The sequence below is a fragment of the Balaenoptera physalus genome (assembly GCF_965194825.1).
Source record: "Balaenoptera physalus genome assembly, chromosome: 15".
Lineage (NCBI taxonomy): Eukaryota > Metazoa > Chordata > Mammalia > Artiodactyla > Balaenopteridae > Balaenoptera > Balaenoptera physalus.
Window position 1 is genome coordinate 2212740 of NC_138894.1, and position 13605 is coordinate 2226344.

Below are 13605 nucleotides of genomic sequence, written 5' to 3' on the forward strand. Positions count from 1 at the left end.
CAACAGATATTTCTTCTAGCAGGTGAGTTCCTGGAACCCCTAGAGCAGGGGTCCCCAAACCCAGGCCTCGTGCCGATACAGGTCTGCAGCCTGTTAGGAACCGGGCCGCACGGCAGGAGGGGAGCGAAGCTGCATCTGCGGCTCCCTATCGCTCGCATCACTGCCTGAACCGCCCCCCAACCCCACCCTCCCCGTCCCCGCCCTCGCCCCACCCCCCCCAGTCCCTGGAAAAAACTGTCTTCCACGAAACCAGTCCCTGACGCCAAAAGGGTTGGGGACCGCTGCCCTAGAGGGTCTTAACACCCCTCCTAGGGATCCATGAAGTTAAAACTTTTTTTTAGTACTACTAAAAAATTGTCTCTTTCTCCTGCATTTCCTCATGTAACCAAGTCTTTAAGTATATAACCACACCAAAATAAAAAAAAACAAAAAAACCTAAATATTTTCTAAAATGATCTAAAAGTTCAATTTAGTTTTTTTTGGATACTCCCTTACCCTACCCATGTTAAGACACTAAGTACTTCCTCAAGAAAACTACCTCTACACTTCAGTGAAAAGAATTACTTTTCAGACAAATGGAGAGTGTAAACCAGGGAATGTCAAACTTTTCCTATAAAGGGCCACATACTAATGTGGCTTTGCAGGCACACCACCTCTGTCACAAGTGCTCAGTTCTACCACTGCAGTGTGTAAGCAGCCATAGATAACACACAACAATGAACATGGCTGTGTCCAGGAGAACTTTATTCATACAATCAGGCTGTTAGCCTTGTTTAGCCCACAAGCTCTAGTCAACCCCTACTCTAAACTAACACGCAAATCCAAGTGATGTTTCTGTTCAGTGGAATTTATTTTAATCAAGTGGAGATACTGGTCCTCAAAATTAAAACGTGGAAAACAGAAAAATCATGTATTATATTTTAGTTATCTTGTTTCTAAGCTAAAACACTGTTTTCTGAAATATCAGTCACGTTAACAGCTTATACTAGAATATCTGACAAATGAAGTTTATTCTCTGATTTTCAATCAAGATTGTATCATTTTTTTTGAAACAAAATATGGAACAGCAGTTAGAACATTCATTTTCAGGCTCAACTCTTTATTAAGTATGTCAAAACTAAATATTTAACTATAACTTAATAAAGCCTAAGCAGTAATACAGTTCTCTAGAAATCAAAGTCACACAAAACCAATTACAATATCCCCACAAAAGAAGATTCCTACTAAGTAGTTCATTATGGTAACTATTACCTCTGGATATATTACAGAAAAAATAATGCCATTAAGATGTTTAGACCAATGAACGGAATTACCACAAACAGAAAATCTGTAGTTGACACCGAAGTACTCTTTCCGTAGGTCAACATACCTCTCCAGTAATTCCCTGCTCTCGTGCACATCTCTCGTGGACAGCGTGAGTAGCATAAGGTTAGCATAGGCTAGAAGTAAGTCCTGATTGGTTGCTCGCCAGTTACTTTTATCAGACTCCAAACACTGTGAAGATTCCAGATATTCCTATTTTGCAAAAAGAACTCCAAGTTACAAAACTTTATCATGTGTTACAAAACTGAGTGCTTTACGCCTACAAATTCCTTTGCCCATTCCTATGCTGTAAAACCATGTCGATTTTAAATCAGCCTATAAAAACAAAAAATATATAAACGTATTTCTCATATTTATTTCTCCAATCCACCCATTATAAATTGAAATCATGCTAGTAAATATCTCATTTCACAGTTGCTATACATAAATGAAAGAAATTTAGGTCTTGGAAGGCAGCGCTTAAATACAAAGGGATATATGGTAACTGTCCATAAAGAAGTGTGAGACCCAACAGTTTTTACCCACCTTAAGGGTCTGTACAACACAGGAATTCCACTCTAAACTTGAACGCAAGGCTGTGTTTCTCTCTGCCTGGTGGCAGTGGGCCACAGCATCCTTCAGTCTATTGTTCGAGCGATACAGCTCTACTAGTCGGATGTTCATGTGGACATCATCAGGTCTTGCATAAAGTTCTGACTGAATCAAGTCGAAAAGTTTATTCCATCCATCTTCACCTTTACAATCTAAAAGCTGCTCCTATTTTTAAAGAACCGTTAATTAGAGAAACATCTGTGCAACTTCAAACACATCATGGCTCCTAGGAGCATCATCCCACTGCATCTGGCTTTAGTAAATTCCCACTCTACATACCTCATTAGCCCCTCAGAGTCACTTCCAGCCCAGAAGCTAAACCTCAAGAAATGTACGTGGGGAGAAACACCTGGGATGACACAGCAGCAGTGGCTGCCCATGCTCACCTCAGAGTGCGCCAGGACGAGCGGCCCGCGTCCCTGCACACTCCGGGCACTACCAGGAGCCTAGCCTCCCAGGAAGCTGCCATCAGGGTCCTCACCCTCAATGTGCTCTGCATCTCCCTACGGCCGACCCATCCCTGCCCCCTCTGCTCCCACTGTGGAGCTCCTACTGCTCTGCTATCTTCTCAAAGTCTTCACCTTCTGGCCTTTCTGAATGGGGTCCCATTCCAAGACAGCTGCCATCACTTCTCTGTTAGCCTACGCACAAGTAGAGGAGGTGGGGGTCTCCCGGCATCACCACCAGACCATGTCCCCGCCCCACCCCCACATCCCTGCTCCTAACTCTGTTTTCTAAAGGACTTGCTATCCGGCTACTCCTCCCGGTCCCTCCTCATCAGTAACTGGAATAGAACCGTCCTCCTTTATCCCTAACAACTGCCACCATCCGTGGCAACTGAGAAGTGCACAAGACACATAATAGCCTGGCCATTCTGCTCTTTAACGACCTCATCTCCACTGCTCCACACTCCAGCCTCAACCATCCATTTGGCAAAATCTGTACTTTGATCAAAGCGCTCAGACCGCCACACCCTCTCATTTTCCCACCTCACTGGGGCTCACATACCCTCACTGCCACACCTCTTTGCCTCTACCACATGAAAAGCGTTCAGTACACTGACATCACCAAGTTTTAATTTTCCATGAAATACACACATACACTTTCCTTCCATGTCAAGCTGAAATGCCACAGTCCCAATATCCACAATTACTCCTTACTTACAGATGCCTTCAATTAACTCCCTCCACCTTTCCTGGAGACCCCGCCACCTGCTTTCTCTGCGCCCATACACTAACAGATGAACAAGTGAGTGCAGGGCATTCGGGAATTTGAGAAATCACAAGCAAGCTAATTGGTTTACTTGCACAATCTCAAACTGCCAAACTGGTGATGCCTAGAAAAAATAAAGCCCTACTTTACTTCTAATAAACGCACTTTCTCCATTCCCTGAAGAGTTCACTTCATACTCCTCTTTCCTCCAACCCTCACTTTCGACTTATGATCACACCTCATCCCCCGCAGAGAAAATGGAAGCCATCACCTCTAAGCTCCACTCTACCTTCCTGCACTCACCTCCCCACCCTGCCGCCTCGCAGACCATGCTCGCCATTAGTGCCCTTTCTCCCTCACCAATCTCTCTCCTCCTGGATAAGTTCTGTAACTTACACTTGGTGTGTCTATAACTGCAAAAAAGCCCTAGACTTCAATTATATGTTTAAAAATAAGTAAGTAAAAGATCAACACCATTACGGATGCTTTTCAAAAATTCTACTCTCGGGACTTCCCTGGTGGCGCAGTAGTTAAGACTCCGCGCTCCCAATGCAGGGGGCCCAGGTTTGATCCCTGGTCAGGGAACTAGATCCCACATGCATGCTGCAACTAAGAGTTCGCATGCCACAATTAAGGAGCTGGCGAGCTGCAACTAAAGGAGCCTGGCAGCCACAACTAAGGAGCCCGTGAGCCGCAACTAAGACCCGGTGCAACCAAATAAGTAAATAAATAAATATTAAAAAAAAAAAAAATTCTACTCCCATACCCAAGAGAAAAAGCTCTCTCATTAATAATATTGAGTAGTTTTGTTCATTAAAGAAATGCCAAAAAACTATTTACTGTAAGTAAGCCTCAAATTTTAGGAGAAATAGAATTACTTTGCTAAATAGTTACAAATCTCATGGATTTCTATTCCAAAAGATGGGGGGGAAATCTGACATAAGATTTAGTTTTAGACAACACTGTCTTTAAAGAGTCATTAAAGAAAATCAGGATGCTTCAGAAACATTTAACTTTTGGTTATACTGCAAGAAGAATAATCCCCTCCCAGTTATACATGGTCCGTAATGTCACAATGGAATGGACTGTCATGGCCGATAAGGAAATTATGTTTGAGGCATAAAACAAAGATAATAAGGTAAAGAAATCTACACACTGAAACCTAACATTTTAGATTAATATTTAAAATCCAGGTGCTTATCACAGGGAGGAAAACTTAATGTTACTAGTATTTATCTCTAGGGGCTTTTAAAACACCTCTGATTTAAAAATCTGTGCACAATTGCTCATACCAGATTTGTAATAGGTAAAAATTGGAAACAACTGAAATTTCCCTCAAAAGTAAATGGTTAAACTGTGGAACACACCCATATGACGAAATACTACTCAGCAATAAAAGGAAGGAACCAACTACTGACTGATACACACAACCTGAATGGGTCTCAAGGGCATTGTACAGAATGAAAAAAGCCAACCTCAAAAGGTCACCCGATGCCTGATTCTATTTACACAACATTTTTAAATTACAAAATTATAAAGACAGAACAAATTCACAGTTGGCAGAAGTTAAGGACGATGGGAAGGAGAGGTGGATGTGACCACAGAAGGGCAAGCATGAAAGACGCCCTGTGGTGATGGGGCAGTTCTGTCTCTTTTTTTTTTTTTTTTTAATTTTATTTATTTATTTATTTATTTATGGCTGTGCTGGGTCTTCGTTTCTGTGCGAGGACTTCCTCTAGTTGCGGCAAGTGGGGGCCACTCTTCATCGCAGTGCGCGGGCCTCTCACTGTCGCGGCCTCTCTCGTTGCGGAGCACAGGCTCCAGACGCGCAGGCTCAGTAGTTGTGGCTCACGGGCCTAGTTGCTCCGCGGCATGTGGGATCTTCCCAGACCAGGGCTCGAACCCGTATCCCCTGCATGGGCAGGCAGATTCTCAACCACTGCGCCACCAGGGAAGCCCCGCAGTTCTGTCTCTTGACTGCAGTGCTGGTTATGCAAATCTACACACGTGATGAGATGAACAAGAACTGAACACACGCTGCACCAACGCCAAAATCCTGGTGTGATATTGCATTATAGTTACATTAAGAGGTAACCACTGGGGAGAGCTGGATGAAGTAAACTCAGGACCTCTCTGTACAATCTTTGCAACTTCCTGAGAAAAATCTATAATTATTTCAAAATAAAAAAGTTTTAAAAATTCTATCGGACACATGTATAAGTCGGGATGGAGGGGGTCCTGTTAAAAACAATGTACACTGGGACTTCCCTGGCGGTCCAGTGGTTAGTACTCAGCACTCTCACTGCCGGGGCCCGGGGTTCGATCCCTGGTCGGGGAACTAAGATCCTACAAGCCACCCAATATATTGGTTACGACCCAACACACACTTAAAATTGTTTGCCTAGTATATTTGGAAAGACTTTCTCCAGAAGAATCACTTAATAAACTATATTTCACTCAGTAAAGAATAACAAGCATAATGAGTTAATATATTAGCAACAAGTTTCTATCATTTTTAGAAATTACTTATAACATGTTAGAGAAACTGTCTTTTAACTTTTGCTTGAAAACCTCACAATCCATAACACAGTCCTTTCCAAATTTAGATAACAGTTCTTTAAAAACTTTATAACTCTAAACTGTCACCCTATGGGTAATTTTCACCCAATGAAGCAAAAATTTCATATCAGATAGAAGTCAGTTTAATCTTAGCTCCACCATCTAGCTAACAAACCGTAAAATCCCTAAAATATTAATCATTCCAAAGGGTAAATGAGATGCCATGTGTGAAGCAAACTCGTGCCTAATGAAACAGCATATTGTGATAACGTACGTACCGTGAAATGGCCTCCACAATAAGTTAACGTCCATCACCTCACCCAGCTACAATTACTTTTTCTTGTGATGAAAACTTTTAAGATCCACTCTTAGCAACTTTCAAATGCACAGTGCAGTACTGTTCCCTATAGTCACAAGCTGTACTTCACATCCCCAGAACTTATTTATCTTGTAACTGAAGGTTTGTACCCCTGTGACCCCCTTCACCCATTTCCCACACTCCCCATCCCCACACACACCGGTTTAAAGGTTACTACTGAAATCATTTAAACTCCAAATATTAGAAATAGCTGTGTCTTAAGTTCTCCCCAACTGCTTTTATTATATGCTTTCTTTTGCTTAATTTTTTACCTTTAGTTTATAAATTGCAGGACTTCCTGGAAAAAGTTTAGCTGCTCTTTCAACCCAGTATTTAGTTCTTCCATCACTAACATCATTTTTACAGAGCAATTCTGCAATCTTCAACACAAGATCTTTTTGTGTTGGGTTTAATTCCACTGAACGCTGATATCAAAAAAGAATTAAGAAATTAGTAGGATTCCTAAAGTCCATACACTCATACACAAAAATTAAAAATTTATCAAGTGACTCTATTAAAACTCTATTTCTAAATGACAGCATGTTATTTCAAGGCTGTTAAAGTGTCTGCAAGTTTTCTGAAGATGAATTAAAAAAATTATCTTTTTATTTGGTAAACGCAAAACAGAAAAGGAAGGGAGGGAGGGAGGGAGGGAACCACACACATAAGAACAGCATTTCTGATCATGGTAAACTTGAAATTTATAGGTGTTAATCTTCTTTTACAATCGCTAATCTCTTAATGATAAAATACAGCATTCTTTGGGCTAACTACTTTAAAATCTGTTTCAAGCTGTTTCACTTAATAGTACGATGATACCAGTGCTTGTTTTCAAGACATCCATAAAATATATTTGAATTATTTATTACATAAATTAATCTGGGCATTATGTGTGTTTGGCTGTGCGAAGGCTATGTTTTAATCTTATATAGTTTACCTTATAACATTCAACCGCTTTCTCTATGTTTTCCTCCACTTCGTAAAGAAGGCCGAGAAATCTGTGAGCTTTGGGATCCCTTTCTTGCACATTAATGTATGTAGATATATATCTGTTTAAAAATAATAATAATATAAAAACAATCTTTAAATTATCACATTTAGAACTGCATTTAACTGAGAGAATATGCTGAGAGAATATCTTAAGCCAAGCAACCACTAAACTAACATATTGTTATTCTAATTGTTGACTACCACTGTTTAAAGTAGAATATGCAGATAACTGAAAAGCATCCACAGAAAGAAAGAGATAATACTTAAACACAAGCACACGTACAAAGTTGACAACATACTCATTTTACCATTAAATGGTACATTTACCAAATTTTTTTTTCTAGTGCTACCCATTCTTAAGACATGAACACATAAATTACTTTTTTTCTATTATTACATTTTGGTAATAGCACTAAGTTTTGCACAGAAATTAGAAAGTGATTACAATATATCTTTGAACTATCATAATGCAAAACACTAAAGAGCAACAATTTCCAAATAACAACTAAGGGAATGTATTCACCTTTTAAACAAGAAAATAACATCTAACGGGACTGTACCCAGCTAAAACAGCACAGAAGAAAAATCACTCACTACACCACCAAATGCCAGTTACTTCCATTCCTTAACTCAAGTGACAACTAAAAATAAGCATATTCTAGGCCCAGTGAATGTTATCACAGGCGATATTAGACCAAAGATCAACACTGGAGGAAAAAGTGTCATATTAATAAGGAACAGGGTTAACAGCTCCAATGCTGCTAGTTAAATAAAGGCGCTAACACTTTCCTTATCAGAATTTTCATCTTCCCATCAATGCCTTTAATAGCCTGCCTCCCTCAGAATTTCCAACTTTAAGCCACTATAAATCAGGAAATCAGACCACCAAGCTTCCTGGTTCTATGGTGAGACAAAGCCTCACAGGATCACCTATCCAGTCAATTAAAGATCTTTTACACAAGCTATTCTCCTGCTCAGAAATTAGTTTAATTTTGTATTCATTGTCATTTTTTTTCAGCTGATAAAAGCAGCAGATATCTAACCAGGAAGAAATTAAAATATAGGCATGGTTCTCTTTTTATTCTAACCCAGGACAATCTTTAGAGAAAGTTTAATGCCAAACGATTTCTTGTCCCAGGTGTAAACAAGCAGCAGGCGTGCAGAAAGTATCATTCTAGACTCAACCTGCATATGGAATCCAGACTAGTTCTTATCACCAATCTGAGTGATGAATCCCTTATTTCCAGGACATACTTAGGAAGAACTGCTAAAAACGTGTACTTAACCATTTCAAAGAAGAACATGAGGTTAAAGCACCGGTTTTAGAAAATTAAGGCATGTTTACAGTTTGGTACTTACTTTTTAGCAAGATCATATTCTTTAGCTTCGTAATACAGCTTTGCAAAATAGAATCCTTTCATTGACTTCTAAAAAAAATTAAGAATTCTTTTATTTATCATATTTTGAATTCTGCATATTTTTCACAAGAGCTAAAATCTGTCCTAGCAAGGTTAATATTAATATATTTGATTTCTGTTCACTTAAAAGATTTTTAAAAATTGCCTGTAGAAATGCACATGTTCTAAAAGTCCTGAGTGCATATTTTCTAATTTTCATGAAACAAAAAAATAAATTTAAGAACATCAAGACAAGATGACATCAGAAATTAAGAATTTATATCAGCAAGAAACCGTGTGGTGCCCCTCTCTCACTTTACAGATAAGTAAACAGACAGAAGCCCACTTTTCTAGGGAAGGAGAGGTACACGAGAGACTTCACTTCTCCTGCCACGTGTAAGCCTTTATGGGGAGAGTACCGAAGTACTTCAGACCCATTAAGGCACTGGGGATTCCCTGGTCCAGTTACTGACCGCTCCACAGATCATTATTCTACACTCAAGGAGCTAAAGAGGCAGAAATAAAAATTGAACTCTTCTGGTAATAATCCAAGTCCACACCCTGGCTCTTTTATTTCTATAAGCTCCAAAGTCCAGCCTGCTGGGACACACCAGATGATGTTACACACATGTGATAACAGTACACAGCCATCAAGCATCTTATTTTTGAAAGCTATATAAGGACACAGAAAAACAAAAATCAACATACTAAGTGAAAAAGCAGCCTACAAAGCAATGTTTTCATTTACTGATTTTATTCCTAAAAATACAGGTGTTAGATTTGTTCGCTGTGCCTGCTATTCACCAGGCACCATTCTGGGACCTGGGGAATGGGCAGGAAATTAAGTCTGTCTTCATGCACGAAGCCTGCAGTTCAGGAAGGGTGACAAGCACAGAAGCAGGAGAGAGTGCTATTTTACCGTATTTCACCAATTATGTACAGTGCCCTGCATTTTCACAAGGCTACAATCAGATTCAGCTCACGAAGCACAGGCACCCTAAGGCTGTGCCTGTCCAACTGGCAGAGCCCCAGGAGTAGGTCCTAAGTCCTCTTCCCTCTCAGAGCATCGCATCTGGGATACATAATCCATCTCACCCATGACTATGCTGACTCTCAAATGTGTATCTCTGGCTCTCAGCTCTCCTGAGCTCCAAACTTGTGTGTAAAATAGTAAGACCTGTCAGTTCTACCTTCTGTGTCACCTCAATCCATCCATTTCTCTACATCTCTACTGCTGCTACCAAAGTACAAGCCTGCTATGATCTCTCTGTGGGACTACCAAAACGACTAATTCCTTCCTGTTTCCCTCCCAAAATTAATTCGCCAAAACATAAGACAAACCACATTGTGCCTTTCTTTAAAATTTTAAATCCCTTTATGGCTTTCATTACACTTTGAAAATACCCATATTTCTCACCAAAGACTAGCATGACATGGCACCTGCCCAGCTCTACAACTTTACTTCATCTGCCCCTTGCATACTATGGTCTAGCCTGTGACTAACACCAGAATGCACCTCTCCAACTGGGGCAGCCCTGAGGAGTCTCACTGCTTAATTAAAAGAGGCAACTGTAGGTATTGATGTGATGTGATTTCTGCCCAGTACATCCAATGTCAGAGTAAAGAAATTCAATGAAGGTAATAAATGGCAGAGTAACTATGAGTCTCTTAAGGTAGTCAAATGCCTTATCATCTAATTATAGAGACGTACGAATTAACGACCAAGATTCTCACTAACCTAGTCAAACAACAGCTAAGGGGCAGTGAGTTTGAGAGGATCAGCTGACAAGGAGGACCACGTTAAGCATGACTCACGTCTGGCACATAAACGGATATGAAAAGTAGAGTGAGTGGAAAGCCCTCAGTGCCACTCACCTCCCTCCCCTCCACACCTTGGGGAGGCAGAGCTGGGTCCAGTACACCTGCCAAAAGCATAACACAAGTATATCCATCACATTAAAAGAGCAAAAGAAATAAACCACAAGATCATCTCAAATGCCACCAAAAGAAAAAAAGCATGTGACAAAATCCAACACCCGGGCTTCCCTGGTGGCGCAGTGGTTAAGAATCCTCCTGCCAACGCAGGGGACACAGGTTCGAGCCCTGGTCCGGGAAGATCCCACATGCCGCGGAGCAACTAAGCCCGTGCGCCACAACTACTGAGCCTGCGCTCCAGAGCCCGCGAGGCACAACTACTGCAGGCCGCACGCCTAGAGCCCACACTCCTCAACAAGACAAGCCACCGCACCGCAACAAAGAGTAGCCCCCGCTCTCTGCAACTAGAGAAAGCCCACACGCAGCAACAAAGACCCAATGCAGCCAAAAATAAATTAATTAATTTAAAAGAAAAAAAAGGAATACATCATACGAAACTAAACCAACCAAAAAAATAGAGCAATTATTATTTACTCTAGGAAAAATAAAACTACACAATAAAGGTGACTTAAATGCAAAACTATTTACCTTACCATAATTATATAAACACTAGATATTCATTTAACTAAAATTTACAAGAACAGAACTGAAAAAAGGAGAGGAAAAGTAAATACATCCATGGACAGGTCTGGAGGAAAGGTGAAAGCCAGTAGAAAGTGTCTAAAATGAGGAACAGGAAATAAAGAAATAAAACTACAGTTGACCCTTGAACAAAGCAAGGGTTAGGGGCACTGACCCTCTGCCCAGTTCAAAATCCACATATACTTACAGTCGGCCCTCTGTATACACACTCGGTTCCTCCAGAACCTTGGCTCCTCCATATCCAAGTTTCCACACCCTCAGATTCAACCAACCATGGATCGCACAGTACTCTAGTACATATTTATTGAAAAAAAACCCACATATACTTACAGTCGGCCCTCTGTATACACACTCGGTTCCTCCAGAACCTTGGCTCCTCCATATCCAAGTTTCCACACCCTCAGATTCAACCAACCATGGATCGCACAGTACTCTAGTACATATTTATTGAAAATAAACCCACATATAAGTGGACCTGTGCTGTTCAAACCTGTTTTGTTCAAAGGTCAACTGTACACATGTATGTTATTCAGAAGTATGAAGTACAGATGTTAATGGTAGAACAAACACCTAAGAGCTGTCAAGTTGCCTCTAAAGAGCAGAAAATCAGGGGTGCAGAATAAAAAGCCAACTAGACAGAAAACTAGGAAAACTAAATAGAAGCCATCTGGAAAAAAAAAATTGAAGAAACATAAGTGACATTTTCAACAAGAACAAAAGCAGATGTAAAGGAGTAGAAAATGGCAGAACAAAAGATGAGGTGAACAAACGAAAGCACAGTGAAGCCTGGGAAGACAGGAAACTATGGACCCATCATGGCACCTAGAACTTGGACATCCTAGAAAGCCTGGTCTGTTCACATATGGCCAGTCTCTGCCAAACTGGCTACCAAGTAGATACTAATCTCTTCCTACTCTTCACAGTTGCTGTCTCTGCTCACTCCACCATCTCCCTCCCAACCTGTCCACAGCGCCCTGTTTTGTCATTTCACTGAGACCCAAGTCTATAGAATTACTGTCACATGTTCCAAAGTTATGCACTTGCTAATCAATATTCCACTGAAGGCCCCAGGTTCTAAAATCAATGATTTCTCCTTGTCTGAAAAAAAAAATCTGATTAAAATACTCTTTATAAATGCAAAAGAAGTGACAATAATGACCAATCCTTAAAGTTTTGTCCCCTTATTTACTTGACGGAAAAGTTCCTTAGTTCGAAGAACATTCTAACTCCTGTCTAGACAGTGGTTCTTACTCTTTTGAGAGCCAGGGTCCCCACTTAGAATTTCATAAAAGCTCTCAACTTGCTTTAGAAAAAAAAGTTATACTGGTTTCAGGGGTACAGGAACGTTCAATGAGGTTCTGGTACCGCATGTGTATTCATGACTACGGCAGCAGCTGGGAATTACAATCTGTATGTAGGCACCTGGTCCCCTCCTCCGGAGAGATGGGCTGTCCGCCACTCCACTGGTTCTAAAAGAAACTAAACCACAACCACTGCCAAGATCCTGCCAAAATCCTGCCGAGCCACCTGTCTCCCCCGGACAAGTATCTTTCATCCCTCCAGGTCTCACTATCCACAGGGTCGTAGGCAGTAACACAACATACGCCTAATATGTGGCTAAAGACACAATTACGGTGCCATTATATTCATGACTGTCACTCGGTTTTCGGTTTTTAACTTCCTCATGCATCTTTATTCGCGTAGGCCCCTGCCCAGAACACCTTGAACGACCGTGCCTTTAACAGCCACATCTGAGTGCTCACCAAACGCGCCGAGCACTGCCCCTCAATGTTTAACAAAGACCCGCCTAAAACTCCTGTCGATACCCTAACTCCACCCTACTAATGAAGTAAGCTACACTGGCCTCAAACCCCACAGCGCGTGAAGGGCAGGGTTGCGATTCGACCCCGGGCAGCGACCAGGGATCCGACCGGCGACTGTCGGATCCACGGTGCACCCAGCTCGCTATCTGCCCCCAAAGAGGGAAAGTACCCCGAGAGGCGTCGCCGGCAGGCCACAAAGTCTGCCCCAGACACAAGGCCCGGGAGGAAATTCACACACCCCCCCCCCCAGGGCTCCGCTGAAAAACAAAATGCCGGTAAAAGGAGCTGTGAGGGGCGGCGGGGTGTGAGGAGCGGCGGGGTGTGAGGGGCGGCGGGGTGTGAGGGGCGGCGGGGTGTGAGGGGCGGCGAGGCGGCCGGGCCTCGGCGCGGAGCCCGAGCCGTGGGCGCAGCGGTGTCGCCTCCCTGGCCGCCCGGGCGCCGGGAACGAAGAGGAGAGAAAGTGAAAAAAAAAGGGAAGAAAGAAGAAAAAGCGCCAACGCCCGCCGCCCACCGCCCGCCCCGCCGCCGGCCGCGCCTCAACGCGAGCCATGGCGCCGCCGCCCGCGGGCCCGCCCGGAGGCCGCGCGTCCCGGCCCGCTCACCTCCCGGGGAGACGGGGCAGAGCCCTGTACCGAGGCGATATACCGCTCCACGTCGGCCTTACTGCGCCTCATCCCGCCGCCAACCGGGGTTCGGGCGCGGGACGCCAGTGCCTAGGCCGCAGCGGCCGCAGTCTCGGGAGCGCGGCGCCCAAATGTCCGTGACGCAGCGCCGTCGCCGGCGAGAGGCCGACGCGCCTGCGAGTGTGCGTGCGTGCGTGCGTGCGTGTCGCGTC

General features: G+C 42.7%; 1 protein-coding gene across 6 annotated transcripts in view; it reads right to left on the bottom strand.

Moving 5' to 3' along the window:
• Positions 1 to 13576, bottom strand: part of RGPD4 (RANBP2 like and GRIP domain containing 4) — a 54907-nt gene extending 41331 nt beyond the window's left edge. For 2 of the 6 annotated variants that reach the window (XM_082426461.1, XM_082426459.1), the window contains exons 1-6: positions 13373 to 13567; positions 8393 to 8460; positions 6981 to 7092; positions 6316 to 6468; positions 1849 to 2079; positions 1370 to 1515 (exon numbers count right to left, since the gene is read on the bottom strand). In XM_082426461.1, coding sequence (XP_082282587.1) covers positions 1370 to 1515; positions 1849 to 2079; positions 6316 to 6468; positions 6981 to 7092; positions 8393 to 8460; positions 13373 to 13444 — 782 coding nt within the window. In that variant the 5' untranslated portion in view covers positions 13445 to 13567. Of the gene's footprint in view, positions 1 to 1369; positions 1516 to 1848; positions 2080 to 6315; positions 6469 to 6980; positions 7093 to 8392; positions 8461 to 13372 lie in introns of all 6 variants that reach the window. The other 4 variants (XM_082426460.1, XM_082426463.1, XM_082426464.1 and 1 more) reach the window with 4 other exon arrangements.
• Positions 13577 to 13605: the final 29 nt, after the last annotated feature.